This window comes from Herpailurus yagouaroundi, unplaced genomic scaffold (assembly GCF_014898765.1).
Source record: "Herpailurus yagouaroundi ecotype Mexico unplaced genomic scaffold, PumYag 142, whole genome shotgun sequence".
Taxonomy (NCBI): domain Eukaryota; kingdom Metazoa; phylum Chordata; class Mammalia; order Carnivora; family Felidae; genus Herpailurus; species Herpailurus yagouaroundi.
This window is the reverse complement of record NW_024412397.1, coordinates 19,002,787-19,024,764: the sequence shown is the minus strand read 5'-3', so window position 1 is coordinate 19,024,764 and position 21,978 is coordinate 19,002,787. Positions and strand designations below refer to the sequence as shown.

General features: G+C 38.1%; 1 protein-coding gene and 1 pseudogene across 8 annotated transcripts in view; one reads left to right on the top strand and one right to left on the bottom strand.

The window, feature by feature from the left end:
• WDR7 (WD repeat domain 7) overlaps positions 1-21,978 on the top strand; it is a 354,164-nt gene that overhangs the window by 201,240 nt on the left and 130,946 nt on the right. For 7 of the 8 annotated variants that reach the window (XM_040478723.1, XM_040478724.1, XM_040478719.1 and 4 more), the window contains one exon: positions 530-751. The exons of the other annotated variant lie outside the window; for it this stretch is intronic. In XM_040478723.1, the coding sequence (XP_040334657.1) occupies positions 530-751 (222 nt within the window). The remainder of the gene's footprint in view (positions 1-529; positions 752-21,978) is intronic. 8 annotated transcript variants of the gene reach the window in all.
• Positions 5,198-7,202, bottom strand: LOC121032893 (small nuclear ribonucleoprotein G-like; annotated as a pseudogene).

Sequence of the window (21,978 nt, the reverse complement as noted above, 5' to 3'; positions counted from 1 at the left end):
ACCCAGGCGCCCCTAAAAGTTGTACTTTTTTATTATTGAGATGTAAGAGTTTCTCATATATTCTAGATAAAATCTTTTATAGATATCTGATTGACAGTGTTTTCTCTCAGTCTGTGTGTTGTCTTTTTACTCAGTTGATTTTGTCTTCTTAAGTGCAAAGGTTTGTAATACTGGTGAAGTGCAATTAAAGAAGCTTTTAAAATTACTTGTGCTTTTGGTATCATATCTAAGAAAGCATTGCCTACCCCCACATCATAAAGGTATATCTATATTCTTCTTCAAGTTCTCTTATTTTAACTCTTATATTTAGTACTGTGAACCTATTTTGAGTTGATTTTTTTTAATTGATTTTTTTGTATAGAGAGAAATGGAAGCCCAGATTCATTCTTTAGCACGTGGATAACCGGACATCTCAGTGCCATTTGTAAAAAGACTGTTCTTTCTTGAAGGAGTAATCTTGAATTTTTTTTTTTTTTAATTATATGTCTCTGTGTATTGATAGTGTTTTAACTTCTGTTTGGGTTTTCAGGTTGCTTATCAAGTATCCCACAAATGAAAAAGATTTCCACATCTTATGAGGAAAGACGGAAGCAAGCTACTGCTATTGTTTTACTAGGAGTCATAGGAGCTGAATTTGGTGCTGAAATTGAACCTCCCAAATTGTTGACCAGACCGCGAAGCTCTAGCCAGATTCCTGAGGGATTTGGCTTGACTAGTGGTGGATCCAACTACTCACTGGCCAGACACACTTGTAAGTTTTAAAATTCCTAACGCTGATCTGTTGCTTTCAGTACACATTATTTGTTAACAGAACCTCAGAATATATCCCGGGTTTTAGCTCAAACAGAATGCTGACATGAAGTTAGAAAGCAGTATGATCTGTTTGGCACATTACCCTTTGGTTATAGTTACCAAACTTTAAAAAAAAAAATTAAACCATGGTCTTAAAAATGCTTTTCTTAAAAAGCACATTTCTGATCTTTGTGTTCTCACATTTTGGTCAAGATTTTAGTCCCGACTTCTAATTTCTAAAACAATTTCTGTAAAACTATGCAACAAGTCCTGAATGTGGTTTGAAAAGTCAGGAGTGGGGGTGGATTAATTACATTGAGAGCTCAAAGGGCCTGTGTCCTCCTGCTAACTTGTGTTCTGTGTATGTTAATAACAAGTAAGGATATTTTGTAATGTCTTTTGGTACTCCGGTGTTGGAACTCCTTTAGGTAGGGTCCTTACCTACCATATTGCGAAATAATTTCTAACAAATCGTGTTATCGTAAGGACCAAATATAATCCTACTGAATATATCACAAGGTATTCTTTATAGAACAAATTGCAGTGTGTTTGGGGGGTTTTGGCTTTTAAGCAAGGGAGAAAGAGCTATGTTGCTTTGTTAGTTATGACAGCAGAAAACTTCACTGGATCATTGTCACATACTTTGCTGTGAAATCATGGAACCATATTAGTAGCTTTTATAATTAAAACCCTCCTGTAGATTTAGCTGCCTGTCTCCGCATGCCACCCCCCTCCTTTTTTTCTAGATTCCTGGTACAACAAATACTTACTAGTGGTTGGTAACCTCCTGATCTCTATTTGACATTGAGCATCAGAGATTAATGATAACAGTTCCACCACCAACAGTAATAAAGCAACTAATTCTTTGAACATGATTTTAAGCTCTTTTACATACATTAACTCACTTAATCTTCATAATAACCCTATAAAGTGGGTACTTCAGTTATCTCTGTTTTACACATAAGGCTAATTGGGCACAGAGGGGTTTACTTACCCTGGCTGAGATCACACCTCTAGGAAATGGCAGTTTTTGTTCCAGCACAATCTGTTGGGTCCAGAGCTTGTGCTGTTGACCATTACGCAAAGTGCTACTGTTTAATGGCTCCTAGATGCAGAGGGCTTAACCACTGACCTGGCTAACGTGTGCTGTTACTTTTTAACTTAAAAAGTTTTCTCTCCCCTCATTTGAACTTTAAAAGAGAAATCAAGCCTTCTTCAAAGTCGCTCAGCCAAAATGTGGTAAAATCTAAACTTGAACTCAAATGTCTAGTGACCCGAAAACCCATGCGCTTTGCATTTGCCACCTGTGCACACTGGCTCTCCCTCTCCTGCCAAGGCCTGCCGCCTGCGGGCCCCTCCCTCTCACCCCTAGTAGCTTTATCTTTTCCCAAGTTCTGCACATTCCCTGCTCAAATCTCCCACTCTACAAAAGGCCCTAGTGTTAGGCTTACTTCTCTATGTCACTCCAGACACCCTAGGATTTGTGTATATAGTTTCTTAGAATCTTGGCATTAGACTATATTAGAGGTTAATGAAACTTTGGCCTGATTTAGTTGGCTGGTTTTCAAACTTTTGCTCACCATCTCTCTCGCGAGGATCAAGAAATGTCTGGTTGCTCGTACGGTTCTATGTTAACAGCTAAAACTTTTCAATGATAAGTTTAAACATTTGCAAAAGATGTAATTTAGAGACTATTGTGAATATGGACATTGAAAAATGAAATACTGTTCTTGTAAATATATTCAATATATTCAATTGAATATTTACCATAACTATTTGATATCCATTTAAAAAAAATACATGACAGACTTTCCTTGAAAAATCAGAAATCCTGCATCCTTGATTCTTTTCCTTAAAGAGAGAAAATTTCTCCCTCACAGTTTTAAGGAACATGTTCATTTGCATATTTAGCATCCAAAAATCAATCCTTTAAACTGACTCTATCTTAAAACTATTTGTGCTTTTAAATCTATTCCTTGAGAAGTCTTATGATGCTTTCATTTCAAGGGGTTACTTATTATGAAGACTGTTGATTTAGTTCAGCATGTTTTGTACAATATCTTAAACGTATTCTTTCTTATTTTGTATTTTCCTGCAAGGAAAATGAACACAAATGCTTTGTCTCAGGAATTTTCACATAGCTCACTAGAAGTATCTGTACATAAATGTAGGAACATCATAAATTAATGAGTTGCTGACTAATTCCACCCAAGCTGTTGGCTGGTTGCTGGGCAGATTAGTCTACATCGTATTATCTCAGTTATCCAGACTAGTACTGTTATCCCCTTTCAAATCACGATTTATCTTTATGCAAAATTCTGATATTGCTTCTGTATTTTCTCTTAACTGTAATAATTTCACTTGCAAATTGTGTCTACTATAGCTAGAAAAAGAGGAAGTAGGTTAGGAGAAAAGCAGGAATTTAAAAAGCTGTGGTAGAATAGAAATAGAGATTTTTCAAAGAAGCCTTGGTAATTGATAAAAGAAGAGTAGGGTCTCTGTGTTCTGCTCTTTGGGTTTGTTAGGAGACAAGGAGGTGAATGACGCATCATGGAGTCCCAAAGCCTATTTCTGACAGGATGGAAACCTTGGGATGTGCTACGTGAAGGGACTTTTGCATGATGCCACCTCGACTTTCCGAAGCAAGATAAATAAAATTCCCCCAAACATTGAAACTATTTAAGTGTTTTAGAGTCAAGTTTATTCCTCGAGCATTTTGAATAAAGGACTAGGTGTGGGAAGAGCAAAAGATAATGCTTCTTAGCAAATAATACTATTGATTATTTTATTGAAATAGTAGCTTTCTAGCCAGCAAGAAATATATATATAAATGAAAAGGTACCTATTAGAACCAGTTTAAAATGTGTAAAATATCCTTAATATTTTCCTCACTTATTATGGCTGCCCTATTTTAATAATTATAAAATATCAGTTTAAATCTTGCTCCCATGATTGGAAACAGTCAGATGTCTAAATGTTCTTGTGTCTTTCTTGGGCTCTTTTTGGATCAGTTATATATAATAATAACCTGTTGTAATGTTAACCTGCTGGAAGTTGCTATATGTATTGCTATGTTATTTGTTTATGGGGCATTTAGAATGCATTGCAACCATTAAATATTTAGTCCTCATGGCAACCTATTGAATGAGATAATCATTATTATCCTCATTTTGAGATAAGGCCATTAAGATACAATATTTGATGAACTTTAATTGCTAATGCACCTAGAGGTATAGATAGTGAATTCTAACCTTCCTTGAAAAGCCATTCTGTTCTGTGAAAACTTATCATTATCCCAATTATCCACATTGATAGGAGGGAAGAATGACACTGCCACCAAATTCAAAAGTCATGCTTAGTTTTATAATGCATTTCATACTTATATTTGAATATACCTGAATCATTCGTGGGAGTTACACTTCACATTAAATGTCCAAATTGCGTATTGAAGACAAAGCTGAAGGACTCTGGAAATTAAGAAGCCTAGATTAGGCCACTCTTTCCTCGTGCCCTTGATCTGGGTTGCAGTTTCCTCTTGTTTAAAATAAAGGGCAGGACTATTCTGTCGTTAAAGCCCCTTTTGGTCCAGTTAATCTCTCCTTCTGAAGTGAAATAGCATCCCAGGAAATTCACCTTCATCACCTTCTCCTTTTCCATTTCGTGTAGGGATGGACACTGTCTCATTCCAAAAAGCTAACTCAAACAGAGATCATTCTTCATTTTTATTTTGATCCACAAAGACATTATTAGGACGTTTTAGGGTAGTATTTATAATGTTGCCTGTAGGTCTTTGGTTCATTCTTTCATGTGGTCCCGTCTCTTCTTGCTCATTTTATAATTGTGGAATTATCCTGGCACGTCTGTAGTAAATCCCATTTTGATCTCTCATTAGCTTTTTGACTTTGGGCAAGTGGCATAAGTCATTTCCCTAGGCAGCAGACTCTGAGACAGATTTGTGTGCAGGAGTATTCTCCTGATCAATACTTTTAGGGAGTGAAAAAAACAGGATTGGGCAGAGCGAGATGTTGAATTGCTTTTCAGTTGCTTAGGAAGCTTCAGCTCATCCCAGGGAACTCTGGGACCAGGATGGCCCTTCAAACTGTCCTTGAATTGGGGCAGAGGGCTTGGCCTTCATATCCCTGTGTCCTTCAGTCACTGGATCCACAGTGCCCTAGGGAGGGGTGTGACCTTGGATGCTGCAGCTCTCTTCATGTCAGCGCAAATCCTACCGAGGGACTCAACCAACACTTGTCAGCCACTGACCCCAAGAGCTTGGGGGCAGAGTGAGTTCTTCACTTGTGGAGGTGAGGGGATGGATAGCCTCTCCGGGCTTCCACTCGGCATGTTACTAACTTATGTGTGCCCTAGTTCCCTCTTTCTATCAACAGAAACGGAAAGAGGGGCTACCGTTGAACACGCTTTCTACTTCAACAGCTTACACATCGCTTATCACCCTGCAAGACAGCTGTTTTGTCCAACACCTAGCATGATACGAAGCACATTCCCAATAGCTGATTATTGAGCATTTACTCTGTGCTGTGTACTTTACATATAATAACTTATTTAACTTTATAATCCTTCCAAATGGGTACTATTACTGTTATCACTAAATAGAGGAGGAAACTGAACCTTTGCCCAGGACTCACCAAAGTTTTGTGAAATTGGATTAACTTTTCTTTGTGTAGACAATAAATTAAGGGCGTAGGTTAAATGCTTTAAGATCCTGCTAAGTCTGAACACCTATCTTGCAACTTTAAATCAGTATATTTTCTTTTTTGACTATTAAAAAATGTTTATTTAACAAAAAAGTTCAACATGAAAACGCACGACCTGATTTTTGTATTGTAGTGAAATAGGTGCTAGGGAGACGGGGCACGTGGAAGCAGTCGATTTCTTCCAAGAACACACCCATTGTTTATACTCCTTCCAAGACTTCTAACATGAGGATACTATTTCCTCGAATTACCACCATTCCAATATTCTGTTGCCATCTCCACACATTGATCTATCACAATTGATCTATCATAGAGGGATCGAACCCCTGCCATATTCCATGGACATGTCTGCCACCATTTAGTTTCAATGATAATTTCTTGCCCATAAATATTTCAACTCGGGAGGGTGAGCTTTGCTCATGGTGTCTACTCGGCAAGCTCAAAGATGCTTCCAAACGAAATTCCTAAATCAGTATATTTTCACCATTTCACATAGGTGTCTTGTGTTATAAGCAAGTAAGTTTCAGAAATGTGGCTATAAATAAGAAGGGGAGGTCAGCAAGTAACAGGTCACCTGTAAATATGAACAACTCTTGACTCATCCTTTGGGGATGTGCTGCTTCCCTGGAGATATAAACATATACAAAATCCACATCGCCATACTTATGAAATGCCTTGCATCTATAGTGTGAAATATTTTGATTAGAGAAAATGAGTATTTTTCCCCACAGTGGGTCTTTAGCAATACAGTAATGCCGAATGCCAGGTTCTTTAGCGGGTCAAGGTTTTTTATGACCTCACAGATGTTACATGTGGAAAACACAGTGTTTGTGTGCATTTTTGTGTCTGTTCTGGGAAAAGGACCCACAGTTTCATTCAATTCTCAAAAGAAAGTCATTAAAATAAAAATGGATAAGAACTCTTAAGAGTTTGTTGGAAAAAATTGCTTATCTGTTATTATAATTTTTAAAACAACAGAGTTATAATCATATTGATTAGATCAGCTATCACACCACCAAATGGAAGGCAGCCTCAGTTAGACACTACCTCAGGAATATTTTAATTTTATGAAACTTTTATGTAGAGTTTTTATTTTCTGGTACTATGTACTGTTTGATTTTATTTTGTTGTCATTTACTACTGTTGACGATTTTTCTCCAGAATGTCTATTTAATGAATATGTTGATATTGGTTGAGGTTGATTCTATAATGGATTTATTTCATAAATTTTAAGGTAAGAAAGTTAAGTCAAATTTCAAATGTTTTATCAGCAAGATTAGGACAAAGTCACGGACTTGCAATTAATAACGAAACTCGTGGTACTTGCAAGTTACGAATGAAAGTAGCCACAAGGATGAGGAACACATCATGCCATTTAAAAGGATAAACATAACAAAAATGGAGATTTTCACTGTATGCAAACAAGTCATCAGATGGTATGATGACAGCCCCTGAGCAGGGCTGTAGCCATGGAGACTTCCTTTGTGTTGCTTTACCTCGTGTTTCTAACCCTGACTTACTGGCACTTGGCGGTTAATTCTGCTTTCCTGTCTTCCTACTCCGCGGGCCACCTCATTCACTCATTCTTCTCATTGCACTGACTCAGCGTTTCATCGTCTTTACCACCACTTCTCATTTGTAATTTTACCTTTGAAAATCACCCTTTGGGGGCACCTGGGTGGCCCCGTTGGTTAAGTGTCCGACCCTTGGTTTCAGCTCAGGTCATGATCTGTAGTTCATGGGTTCGAGCCCCGCGTTGGGCTCTGCGCTGCAAGTGTGGAGCCTGCTTGGGATACTGGCTCTCTGCTCCTCTCCCACTCATATTCTCTCTCTCTCTCTCTTTCATGTCTCTTCCCCCTTCCCCTCTCTCCCCCTCCCTCTGTCAAAATAAGTAAATAAAAAAAGAAGAGGAAAGAAAATCATCCTGGTTCCAGATGCCATCTGTCTTGCATTGCTATACACCTTCCGTGTTTAGAAGGCGCCTGGATGGCTCAGTTGGTTAAGCAACCGACTTCGGCTCAGGTCATGATCTCACGGTTTGTGGGTTCAGGCCTGCGTCAGGCTGTGTGCTGACAGCTCAGAGCCTGGAACCTGCTTCAGATTCTGTGTCTCCCTCTCCCTCTGCCCCTCCCCTGCTTGTACTCTCTCTCTCTCTCTCTCTGGAAAATAAATAAAACATTTTTTAAAAAAAGAGAAGAAAAGTAATTCTTCACTCTGGCTATGCACTAAAATCTGGAATGTTTTCAAATGAGCCTTTCCCTGGCATTCTTATTCAGAAAAATCAGGCGTGGGGTTTGGGTATCTATGTGATTTTTAACGTTTATTTATTTTTGGGACAGAGAGAGACAGAGCATGAACGGGGGAGGGGCAGAGAGAGAGGGAGACACAGAATCGGAAACAGGCTCCAGGCTCTGAGCCATCAGCCCAGAACCCGATGCGGGGCCCGAACTCCTGGACCGCGAGATCGTGACCTGGCTGAGGTCGGACGCTTAACCGACTGCGCCACCCAGGCGCCCCTATGTGATTTTTAAAACTTCACAGGTAATTTTCGTGTGTAGTCAGAGTAGAGGCATCCAGTAGACTGTGGAATCCTTTAGTTATTTTAAATTGAGTGTTCTATGGTAGTTCCAGTCATTAAACTACCTTAATGCACAGTATGTACTCTAATTTTTTGTTACATTTAAAATGGAAGAGATAATGGGAACTAATCTAAGTGAATAAATGACAGTTATATCACTCTCAGACCTAATTCTTTAGGCAGCTCAGCTTTTTTATTGGGATTTTATTATTCTGGATTGCTCAGGGTTAAATCTTGACATTACCACTCAGTAGCTGTGTGGCCTTAAGTGCTTTGTGGCTCAGTTTCTTTAACTTGAAAAATGGGGATAGTAATAGTACCTACCTCACAAAGTTACTGTGAGAATTAGGTAAATTAGTATACATAAAGCACTTGGTAAGTGCCTGGCACTTAAGTGTTAGCTGAACGTTAGTATTTTAATGTTACTAGAGATGTTCATAGAAGACTAAGGAAAGGAAACAGCTCCTTTTAAGAGCTGTTTGCTAGGACATTTAGAGTGTATATTACTACCCTAAAAAGTTGTCTTAAGAACCTTATGAGATAGGGACACCTGGGTGGCTCAGTTGGTTAAGTGTCTGACTCTAGATTTCCGCTCAGGTCATGATCTTGAGGTCATGGGCTCGAGCTGTGTCGGGCTCTGTGGGGAGCCTGCTTAGGATTTTCTGCCTTCCTCCCTCTCTCTCACTCTCTCTCTCTGCCCCCACCCCCCGGTCTCCCCTTCTCTGCTCGCATGCCCTCTCTTTCTCTCTCAAAAATAAATACATAAACATTAAAAATAATGACCCTTATAAGATAGGTATTAGTGTCAACATTTTCTATATGAGAGAACTGTTACAAAAAAATAACTTCCTTTGAATTATCTGTCTTGTAAGGGATTTGAACCCAGATGTATTTTACCCCCAAAGCCGAGGAAATTCTTTTCTGCAACACATGCTGATTCTATTTGTGGTAAAGCCCATTAGTTCCTAGAGGATTTATACGAAAAGATACTTTTCTATGGCCACATTATTATATATAAATGTTTAAATAAAACACTGTGTATGCTTGTAATTTATTTATAATGGGATAAATTTCTATATGTTTATGACTTTGTTTCCGATTTTAACCACATCAACAAACTAAGCTCAGATCAAATGGAAATTTTCACTACTCCTTTGTTTTCACTTGTAAATAATTTATCTCCTATAACAGCTTTATCATTTTTAACTGAGACCTGACACTTGCATTATAGACCCTGTTTGCTGATGTAATCCCATCCCTGTTGTCCAAAAATAACTTCAGTTTGCAGTTGGTTTTTTGTTAATTTATTACTTTGTTTTAGAGTCCTTTTCCATAGAACAAGTAAGTTGGGCAAGGTTATTTCCAAGACCACTTCTATAAAAATCACAGAGTTCTATGAAATTATTACTGTATTATTATTTAATACTGTAGAGTGCTAGTGTTTATTGCTGCCATGTGAACGTGGCTATCTTGTTTTGATTGCTCTATACCAATTTTTCTGTCTGTTTCTATAGGCTCCAGTAGCCCACAGTTATGCCCTGTGTTTGAAGCCGGGCATCTTTAAAGTATTTTTCTGTCATCTTCCTTATGGGTACCTCATATCAACTTACCAGGCTATAGTCATCTCTTTAAAATTAATTCTCTACATATATCAAGCTCTGTGGACATGTGTTACGTTGAATGTATTTCAGTAGCTGTACGTAACATCTGTAGTAGGTTGAGATCTGTATCCTTACAATAGAGTACGGAGGCATTATAACAGTGTTTTGGTCTAGAATGTGATGCGACATTGGCATAAGACTCTCCCGTCCATCTAACGTATATATTAATATCCTTAATTCAGTTTTCAATTTTGATTTCAATTTTTACTTTCCTTTATTTCTTGTCACTGAGCTGCCTGAGTAGGTGATTCAGTGACAAGTCTTAGCATTGTAGTGCCAGTAGCAACCCCCCCCCCTTTTTTTTTCTTTTTGCAAAGGACATTCCTATTTCTAGTTTTTAAAGAACCTTGATCTGAAGTTTTCTGATAGCACTGTAGAATGGTTTTTTCTTATTTGTGTGTCTTCATCTATGTGTGCTCCAGTGTCACCATAGTTAATATATTTAATTCTGTAAGTTCAAACAATTTTATATCCGAAACGGACAATAGAGAACAGCTAGTCTAATCCCTTCAAAAGCTGCAGAACTTGGGGCAACTGGCTGGCTCAGTAGAACACGTGACTCTTATCTCAGGGTCATGAGCTTGAGCCCCACATTGGGCATAGAGCCGTAGAGATTACTTTAAGAATACACATACACAAAAGCTGCAAAACTTTTGGTAGGTCTCCTAAAAAGACTTCCAGTAAGAAGTGAACGGACACATTTTGTGAACTTGTTTGTAGATTGCCTTCCATGTCCTTAGAAAACCTAATTTCTAGGACTCTGTGCAATGGTCAGATGCCCAGGTCTATGTGTTACTGCTCTACCTCTGTCTTCCGTGATCGTACAGCAAATGCTGGTGAACTTCTTAATGCCACCCAGGCCACTAGAGGACCTGGATGCTTGTATAAGTTCCTTCCTTAAACCTTGGGTTTTCAAATTCTGTTCCGCAGAGCCCTGGGGCTCCTTAGAGGTGGTTGGTGGCTGCCTGGGCTCTCAACGCTACTTAAAGGACAGTAAGCACTGATTTTTGTGTGCTTTAGAAGTTGAAGTTTGGCATCACACTGTGTCTACAAAGGGAAACTGTCAAAGATAAGGCTAGACTCTACAAAACAGATAGACAAACATCAGATCCATCAGGACATCTTACTGACTCTGCCTTCAAGATACATAAAAAAATTCAGCTACCTCTTACCACCTTTACTGTTATCACTCTGGTTGGCTACCTTCATTTCTCACCCGTTTAATGCCAAGCCTTCCAGCTTCTATGCTGCCCCCCCTTATGCTAGCTTTTTCATGGTAGACGTGGTATTAAGGCTCTTAAAACCAAAGGTGGATAATATACTCAAGGGTATCCACGTGGCTAGTCAGCAAGACACTCAAGAATCAGGAGCTTTTCTATCTACTGGTGAACAAAATAGAAAATGTAGAAAATGATGATTTTTTGAAAGACCCTTCAAATCAGCAAGACCCTAAAAACGAGGAGGAAAAAACCTGGACAACCCAGTTTAAAAACAAACACATTGTCAGCATTTTACTATAGAAAGAATGTGGATGCCAAAAAATACCCAACTTACCCAATAATCAAAAGACTTAGAGGATAAGACAAATTTACTAGAAATACTTGTTTAAAATAATTATTTTAAGGGCACCTGTGTGGCTCAGTCGGTTAAGCATCTGACTGCAGTTTTTAAAGCGTCCAACTTTGGCTCGGGTCTTGATCTCACAGTTTGTGAGTTCAAGCCCTGCATCGAGTTCCGTGCTGACAGCTCAGCAGCCTGTTTCAGATTCTGTGTCTCCCTCTCTCTCTCTGCCCCTCCCCTGCTCACACTCTGTCTCTCTCTCAAAAATAAATAAACAATAAAAAAATAATAATAAAATAAAATAATTTTTATACTGAATGGATAGTCGTGTAATTAAAATGATAGATTTTTATATTTTAAAATAAATATTAAAACCTCAATGATTATGACATCCATAGGAAGCCCTGTAGCTAAGAATAAATTTAAGAAATATGGAGGAAATTATAGTATTTTACTGAGGGAAATAAAATTTGAGTAAATAAAAAGGCATGTAGTTCTTTGATGGATGATTCCATGTGGTCAATGTCTTAGTTATTCCCAAATTCATATGTGAATCTCACAGAAATACAATAAAAAATCTCAACATCATTCCTTTTTTTTTTTTAAGTTTATTTATTTTGAGAGAGAGAGAGAAAATTCCAAACAGACTCCATGCTGTTAGTGAAATCCCATGAACCGTGAGATCGTGACTTGAGCCAAAATCAAAAATTGGATGCTCAACCAACTGAGCCACCCAGGTGCCCCCAACATCATGGTTTTAATAACTAGTCAAAATTATCCTAAAATTAACTTACCAGAGATCAATAGAATATTTGACTTATTTTGTTTTCGTTAATAAACATGTAATATATACCTGTCACTGTTTTAGGCATTTTGCAAATATTAACTCTCTTAATCCTCATTTGTAATCCTTTGAAGTATATAATTATTTAAAAAGCCAACCTTTGAAGTACTGTGAAAATATAAAATACTCAGATATAAACGTAAAGAATATGCAAGATTTTTACACAAAAATTTTTTTTTTAATTTTATCAAAAAGCATTTTTTAAAGACCTAAGTAAATAGGGAGATAGACACTTTATGGCGTGGAGTACCCCATATAATTAGAATGTCAATTTTTATAAATTCAGTGCCATTCCAAACAAAACACCCCCATGATCTTTGTTGTTTTCATTATTAAACTTGACAAGCTGATTCTCAAGTTTATGGGACAGAGCAGTGAGTTAATAAAAGCCATGACACTTCTAAAGAACAAAGAGAGATTTTCTTTACCTTATATCAAAAGTTATTATAAATTTATAGTAATTAATATAGTCTTATTTTGGTGCAAAACAGACCAACAGACTTCTCTATAGAACACAATAGACAGCACAGAAATGCTTCTAAACAGACATAGGAATTTGATTCTATACAGATCTAGAATTATGGATCAGTGAAATAAAGGATAGAATTTTTGATAACTGGTATAGTTACCACAGGGAGAAAAATAAAATGGGATACCTAATGCCATTGTAGCTAACCCCCCTAACAAAACAAAACCCACAAAAAAGTATATGGATTTAAAGACTTAAATATGAATGCCAGAAGCATAATACTTTAAAGAGATGATGTGGGGGGCGCCTGGGGGGCGCAGTCGGTTGAGCGTCCGACTTCAGCCAGGTCACAATCTCGCGGTCCGGGAGTTCGAGCCCCGCGTCGGGCTCTGGGCTGATGGCCCAGAGCCTGGAGCCTGTTTCCGATTCTGTGTCTCCCTCTCTCTCTGCCCCTCCCCCGTTCATGCTCTGTCTCTCTCTGTCCCAAAAATAAATAAACGTTGGAAAAAAAAAAAAAAAAAAGAGATGATATGGGAAAACATGACCTCGGAATGAGAAATATTCTGTAAACAGGTAACAGAAAAGCTAACCAAACAATAAAAAAGATGAATAATTGAACTACATTAAAATTACAAACTTCTATAGTCAGAAATATCTTTAAAAAACTGAAAAGTAAAGCCACAGAGGGAAAGGTCTTTAGAGCACAGATAACTGACAAAAGATTCTTAAACACATTTATGTTTGGGAAAAAGAAAAAACGGAAAAATAAATGCAGAAAAGAAAAATGCATAAAGATTGAAAAAGCACTTCACAGGGAATAAGAGTGGCTAAGAAACCTATGAAAAGAAACTATGTCTTGTAATCAGGTAACTGCAAATTAAAAGCAAAATGAACTATCACTTCTCATCTACCAAACTGAAAGCTTACAGTGTGACTATCAAATTGTGATGAGGATTTGGAGCAAATAGAATGTTTATTATACTTGCTGTGGAGTGTAATTGGTTTAAGCTTTCGAAAACAGTTGGGTGTACTATCCCGTGAGTCTACTCTTCACTTATTCTAGAGAAACCTTTCCACCTGTGGGAAGAGTAATCGCCTCCTATTTTGTGGATTGCTTCTTGGTTACCTTGACAATGTGTTTCAAATAACACAGTTCTCTGATTTCAATGAAGTACAGTTTATCGGTTATTTTATAGTTCATGCTTTTTGTATTCTAAGAAATACTTGCCTACCTCAGAGTCTCAAAAAATCTTCCCCCGTGTTTTTTTCTGGGAGCTTTAGCTTTTGCATTTAATATAGGTACAGAAATTCACTTGTTCGAGCAACATCTGTTGAAAGCATTTTTCTTTTTTGCTGCCATTAAATTGCCTTTTTTGAAAATCAGTTGATCTTAGATGTCTGGGTCTGTTTCTAGATCCTCTGTCCTCTTGTCATTAATCCCTGTTTATTCACTCCTACCACATTGTCTTGATGGCTTTAGCTTTAGAGTAAGTACTGAAATCAGATAGTTTCTCCCTTTGAGTTCTTCTGTTGTTAACTTATTTTGTCTATTCTAAGTCATTTGTGGTTTGACAAAAATTTTGGGATCTATTTGTTAGTTTGTCTAAAAAAGCAAAAAATGGGGCACCTAGGTCACTCAGATGGTTAAGTGTCTGACTCTTGAGTTTGGCTCAGGTCATGATCTCACAGTTGGTGGGATCGAGCCCTGTGTCAGGCTCTGCGATGTCAGTGTGAAGCTTGCTTGGGATTCTCTCTCTCCCTCTCTCCCTCTGCCTCTGTCTCTCTCTCTCTCTCTCTCTCTCTCTCTCTCTCTCTCTCTCTCTCTGCCCTTCCCCCATTCTTGCATGAGCACTCTCTCTCTCTTGCAAAATAAATAAGCATTTTTAAAAAATAAATAGGACCGCCTGGATGGCTCAGTAAGTTAAGTGTTCGACTTCAGCTCTGGTTGTGATCTCGGGGTTTATGAGTTCAAGCCCCACATCAGGCACTCTGCTGTCAACGCAGACCCTGCTTTGGATCCTCAATCCCCCTCTTCCTGTCCCTCCCCTGATGGTTCTTTCTCTCTCCCTCTCTCAAATAAACTTTTTTAAATAAAAAAATAAATGAGCCAAAAGCCTGTTGGGATTTTGATTGGAATTGACTATAATCTATAGATGAATTTTGGGGAGAGTTGACATGTTAACAATTTTGTCTTCCAGTGTGTGAATAGGCACTATTTATACCTTCTTCAGTTCCTCCTCAGCACTATTCTTTAGTTTCTAAAGGTCTCACAGAGACTTTCAGGAGACTCAGAAGAAGAGGAAACAGAATGAGTCAGAAAAAATATTTGAAGAATATTGAAACTTTCCCAAATTTTCTGAAAGACATAAATTTACAGGTTTAATAAGTTCAGAAAAATCCCAAACAGTTGAACTTTAAGAGGGTCATGCCTCCAAACATCATAATTGTAATTTGTTTCCAGCTTTGACTATACTATTTTTCTTGTCTGCCTATGTGGTTGATAAACGATACCTGTTGTTACTTTAATTTGCATTTTAAACATTTTAGGTTGGTTTTCTTGTGTTGTGTTTACCATTTTTTAGTTCATCTATGAATTGCTTGTTCTGTGGTGGTTTTTTCTTTTTTTTTTTAACTGAGATATGATGGATATGTAACATATTAGTTTCAGGCATACAACATAACGATTGGATAATCTCATCACCACAGTGAGTCTAATGAATGCGTCACCATACACAATTATTAGATTATTCTTTTCCTTGTGTTGAGAACTTTTAAAATCTACTCTCAGCAACTTTCAAATATGCAATACAGTAATATTAACAATAGTCCCCATGCAGTACATCACATCCCCAGAACTTATTTATTTTATAGCTGGGATTTTGTACATTTTGACCTTTTACCCATTTTGCCCACCTCCATCTTTGTCCTCCGTGTTATTTTTTATACCAAGTTCTTTACTTTGGTACTATTGGTACTTTTAAAATAGATCTATATACAAACATCTTTTCAGCTTATTGTTTTGTATTTGCATTTTCTGATTCTTTGTGGTAGACATTTAAAATTTTTATGTAGTCAGATCTTTAGTCTTTATTTTCATGTTGTTGAACGAAAAAAATAAGGAATATACATGCATATATTTTCATTCAGTTTGGTAGTCAATAATATGTATTCAGGGGTCTAGAATCACAGTGACGGGAGGTAATAAAAGTGGCTTTCCCAGTTACCAGTATGGGAAAATACTAGAATGAATTTTGAGCTATCAGTTGAAGTCATGGTTTTTTAGTATGCATGAAGACAGATATACAAGTATAGATATGTGTGTATATGTTGGTTAGTATGCGGTCATATATTTCCTAGCTGTGGTCACTGAAAGGGCCTAAGGGCTGTGACATCCCAGTAACAATGTGTGCCTACTCAGAGCTCAGAAATTGATTTTAAATACGACTGTTTAATAAAACAATCCAGGACTCCTTGGAGAAGTGGTTGAATCCAGGACTGAGGCAGGGAAACAAGTTGAACCTGGAACATCTATAATGTCAAAAATTAAGGAAGGGCTTAAAATAGATGGGGGAAGGGCTTAAGGAAGGGCTTAAAGAAGGGCTTAAAATAGATGTCATAAGGACACGGGAGCCAACCTGAAGGTGCTTTCGATAGCCAAAAGTGGAATAATTTCAGCAACAAAATAAATGATATATTTTATGGAATTATAACCCCTAGAAGAAAATAAATACCCATGAGTCCACACTAATTAACTCTATCAAGAAAGGAAAAGAGACAACTCTTGCAGAGGAATTTTAATTGATAAATATAGAAGCAATAAGGAAATACTAAATCTGCATTAGGCAAAGACCACAGTAATAATTGTTGTAGACAAAATCCACTAGTAGATGCTAAAAGCAGTATATTAACACAGGCTTAAACTATCTCCTCTCAAGATATTTATCAATAACAAAGGGAAATTGGAACTCCACTGTAATTGGTTACCATAACCAAGTGATCAAAGTTAACATTGTCAGTAGTGAAATACTCACCCTGATATGATACACTGAGAAGGAGTCAGTATCACTTATGTGGTATTATGGCCAAAAATGCGTAGCCTCAATGTAATTGTGAGAAAAGATCAGAAAAACCTCGACAAAGAGACAATCTCCAAAATGACCAATTTTCATCAAAAGTGCCCAAGGCATGAAAGTCAAGCGTAAGGACCGGTCATAGATTGCCGGAGGCTACAGAGACATGACAGTGAGATACAACGTGAGATCCTGACGTGGGTACTCGAACAGGAAAAGGACGTGAGCAAAATTCAGTTAAGGTCTGTAGTTTAGTCAGTAGTGGTCTACCAGTATTAACTTCCTAGTTTTGATAATCACATAATGGTTATGTGAGTTGACATTAGAGAAAGCTGGGTAAAGGATCTATATGAATTCTCTTTCCTATTTATGCATCATTTGTACAAGTCTAAAATTATTTCAGAATAGGACGTTTTTAAAAAGCTCTTCTTCCGAGATGGTAGGATAAAGATAGATTTATATTTCATAGTAGTATAAGTAATACTGCAATTTCAAAGTAGCTGAGGATGTTCACAATTAGAAATAGCAATTCTGTTTTTCTGTGGCTTTCCTTTTCCATATCCCTCCCTCCAAGGTTTCTGAGTGTGTTATGCAACCCTGGGGTAGAAAGTTTAGTACGATTTTATTTATAGATTTAAAAACAAAAGCATAATGATTAGAAATTCTTAGCATATTTCATTGTATTAATATGTAGGCTTTGGAAGGCAAAGCAGATTTTTCAACATTCAGTTTTATTCCATGTCTGTGAAATCTCAGTACTTCTTACCTACAATTCAGTGTTTTAGCCAGATGTGTTTTTCCCTAGGGTAGTACATGAAATTAACGTGAAAGAAAATATCAGAGTAAATATTTCCATACTCTGAATTTTGTTTATTGCTAGTCATAGGAAAAAAAGAAAAAGATGTTTCATGCAGTTCTCGATAAAGTTTTTAAAGTTTTATATTAGAGATACAATGGTGTGCTTCTAAGGTATGGGCCTAAATTTCTGAAAATTTTAAGGCATCTTTTGTTTTACATTTACAAGTTCTGCTCGAGCCTGTACAATGAATTGTGTTCCTTAAACCTACACTAAGGAAAGGCTGCCCATGGAAATTATATGGTGTTGATTTCTGGTCATTCTGGAAGGGAGATGGGGAAGGTGTGTCAGTCAGGAGACAGAAACCACATCAGTTATCTGAACAGGGAAATGATAAAGAATTGCTTCCTGGTAGAAAGGGGTAAAGTACTAGAGGAAGTAAAAGAGTAGCTACTACTTCATCTGAGGTGAGGTAAGATAGATACCGAAGGAACTAAGGACTCTTCTCTGAGATTGGACTTCTTCAAAGAGGGAAGCATCTAGCCTGTGAGAAGTGGAGAAACTTGCCAATGGGCTTGGGGAGAAGTGGCCTGCTGTAGCCTTGGGGGTTGGCAGGGGGGGTGGTGCAGCGCAGGTAGGGGAGGTGAGGGGCAGCTTGGAACCTGTCCTGAAGTTGCTGGAGGGATGGGGGTAGCTCGGAAGGAGCAGTCTGCCATTTTCACCGGGAGGGAAGTGTCTCTACTCTTGCAGAATCACTCTGTTAACCTCCATTGACAACCTTAACATTTTCCACTGGCTGGCAAAGGAGATACCTGCAGAGCCCAGCTCCAGTATTACAAAGTAGCAGGGGAAAACCGTGGATTTTTAGCTGAGATACTACAAATTGAAAACTGGCCCAGAAGAAATCATTTATCGTTATAATTCTAAGCTACGGTCTCATAAGTCAGAACTGTCAAATTACTAAAATTTCAGTCTTTACTTGGTCCTTTATAATGAGCTAATCATGTCCTCTATAAATATTTTTAACTGAGTTGTAGTGTTATAAGTTCTGGGAGACCAACAAAGAAATTGTTCTTTATTTTGTTTCTTCTTTCTGAGGCGGACCCTTATCATAGCCGTATAGACCTCCAGGCAATGTAGTCTCATAGTGCTGAAAGGAGGGGGTTTAAAACAAGATGAACCAGACCAGGCCTCCCAAACCTGAATCCTGCCTGTGGGTGCCAGGCACAACTAACCCCATTTTGCATTTACAGATAAATAAATGATGGTTGGTAACTGTTGCCTCAAATTTGCATTTCAATGGCCTAGTAATGTCCCATCGTTTACCTACTACTTCACAGGGATGTTAGTGATAAGGAATAATTAATGATTTGCTAACAAGATCAGATCTTTGATTATAATGTACAATAGATGTACAAATTCTATATTTAACTTTTATTTGCCTTTTAATTGCTATGGATTTCTGGGCCTGCTACTAGGTACTTTATCAGACTGAAGAAATGGTTCCTATAATCTCTTATCCTCAGACCCAGTGGACATTACAATGTATTTTCTCCAAAATAGAAAAGGCAGTCCCGTTCCATTATATGTTGTAAATTGTTGCATTGCCATCCATTTTGGCTGCAGTTGTCCGTTCACTGGGACAGCATTCTGTGAGTTAAGAAAGAATAAAAATGGCAAGCAGGGGATTTACTAGTGTTTTCATGTTGAACAGTTTAAGGGGGGGGTGGGGGAATACAATTGGCAAATGAAGAATTCTTCAGACTTGTAAGCACAGGAAAAGAATTTCGGGCCAAGAGGATGTAATGTATTAAGCCCAAGCTCGTTTAAAATTCTGCTTTGCCTGACCAGCCATCACATCACAGAGCAGTCTGCTCAGAACGTCTCCAGTGCCGGTTCTGTGACCTCCCAAAGCTTTCCTACAGCAGTTGGCTTGAGTGGAGCAGGCCGCTCTGCTTCTGGGAAAGAGAAGAGTTCTGGGCAGTAGCAAGAGTCCTAAAATATTGATGTGGCCACTCCTCAGGTATAGCAGTAGTATATAGTTCTATGCACTGCCATTCAAGCTGTTTCATTGCCCAGAAATCATTACACTGAGCTTATAGGTTGTCACTCAAGTTAATTTTGGTAACTGGAAGGTAGAATTTGCCTTTGTGGACATTTATATATAGGACACGTATGTATATATATTTATATAATGTGCTTTGGTAATAGATGTGAAAGGTTGAAAAGTTACTGCCTTTCATATTTAATGCACCCTTAAATCTTATATATGTAGTCACTCAAGTGCACAGAAATGGAAGCCTCATGTGATTATTCTCTCTCTTTTTTTTTTTTTTTTTTTTTTTTTAATGTATTGTTGGGACAGAGAGAGACAGAGCATGAACGGGGGAGGGGCAGAGAGAGAGGGAGACACAGAATCAGAAACAGGCTCCGGGCTCCGAGCCATCAGCCCAGAGCCTGACGCGGGGCTCGAACTCACGGACCGCGAGATCATGACCTGGTTGAAGTCGGACGCTTAACCGACTGCGCCACCCAGGCGCCCCGTGATTATTCTCTTTAAATGCGTGTGTTGCTGGTGTAGTGATCCTAAGGACCGTGAAGTACGAAGTGTTCGTTTGTATCACATGAAGTTGCCGTTCTTGAAGTCAGAGGCGATAAAATATTTTCAGTTTCACCTGGGTCAACCTAATGAATAGTGAAGTATCAACTCTGCTGTCCTATAGAAAAGCACCAGATTATTAAAGTAAATGGCCTAAGCTAGAACCCAAATTAACAACTGGACAAGAGACAAATGATTTTAAGGAAAATATAGCTAATGAGTAATTTATGACAGTCCTGTACCGTGGTGGCAGAAGTGAGGTGTGGTCCTCACCACTGTATTGGCAGAAAATACTTTGGTCAACAGATTTTTCAGTCTCTGAACAATGTGTTTTATGCCTAGGATTATCTAGATCCTTGCACGTAAGTTATTGCACATTTGCTTACGTGGCTGCCTTCCTGACACACCTTCCAGGAGATTTTTATTTCTATACTCTTAGCTCCCTTTCTGACTTTTAAATATCAAGCTGCTTGCCCTTTAGTGGTATCGTATATTAGTGCCTGGGGTTCGTACTTGTATTTCACATTGCTGACAGCCTTGCCTGGAAAGATGCTCTTGGGCAGTACCTCGTCCCCTTTTGAGGTTGTGTATTTTCTACTGGTCTCCTTTTATCTCCTGCTATTTTCTAATGATGGGGGTCCCTGAGGTCTTTTATTTCTCTGAATGAAAGTGGAATCTGTTTGATATTATTTTTAATAATCTTCATTCTTGTTGTAAGGTGTATTTTGAGCAATGGCTAGTGAGTATCTAGGATCGTAAAAGAGTGACCAGGTGACATGATTTTCCATTTTTAATAGAAACTGACTTTTGGGTTGTTCTGTCATTTTCAAGGAAAGTGCTACCGACAGCGGTAGGCCCACTGCCTTCTTACTGGTGATAAGCAGTCACTTTTTCCTATTATCCAGAAAGTAATTTATTTAAAATTTCTGATTGGGACCTTGTCTGATTCAACCTTAGCATGCATGGTTCACAACATAAATTATAGCGTGCCATCTACAGAACTCCTCTGTAATGATTCATTGTTTTCCATTTAATGTGCAGCTAATGCAGCGTTTATAAGTTAATGGGTTGATAAACTTAGAGAACTCTTTTATCTTGAATATGAAAATGCAAAGACTAATTTTTTTTTTAAATTTTTTTTTTCAACGTTTATTTATTTTTGGGACAGAGAGAGACAGAGCATGAAACGGTGAGGGGCAGAGAGAGAGAGAGAGAGAGAGAGAGACACAGAATCGGAAACAGGCGTCAGGCTCTGGGCTGATGGCTCGGAGCCTGACGCGGGGCTCGAACTCCCGGACCGCGAGATCGTGACCTGGCTGAAGTCGGACGCTTAACCGACTGCGCCACCCAGGCGCCCCACAAAGACTAATTTTTAATGCAGCATTAGTTTTCAAAACCTTAGCTATTAATGAAGCTATTAATTAGAAGTGTTTTGCCCTTAATCACTTCCAGACTTGGTACACCACATTAGCCTAACTTTTTGGGCAATTATGTGTTTTTCATGGACTTTTGATTCCAAGGTACTCTGTTGATTTTACCCAGAGCATTATATTTTTGCAAAACATGCTCATGTGGAAATTAGAGATGGGCGGTTATTCCTGCCTTTCACATGTGGAAGCGAAGATGACTTCATTACTGGGAGAAAGGAATCCAGTGTGCGGAGTCTTTTGCTGTCAATTATAAAGTGACTATGTGAAGTTCATGTTTAAATGCCTTATCTCACTGAGGAAACTTTATTTTCACATACCCTTTTCTTTGGCTCTTTCCTTCAAAATTCTAGAATCTTTGTGGTGTGGTCATTTCTAGATGAATTATAAAATGTAAAATTTTTAACTTGTTTTATAAAACATTGAGAAGATTGGAAGGGATGAAGCAGGTTGAAATAAATATTAGG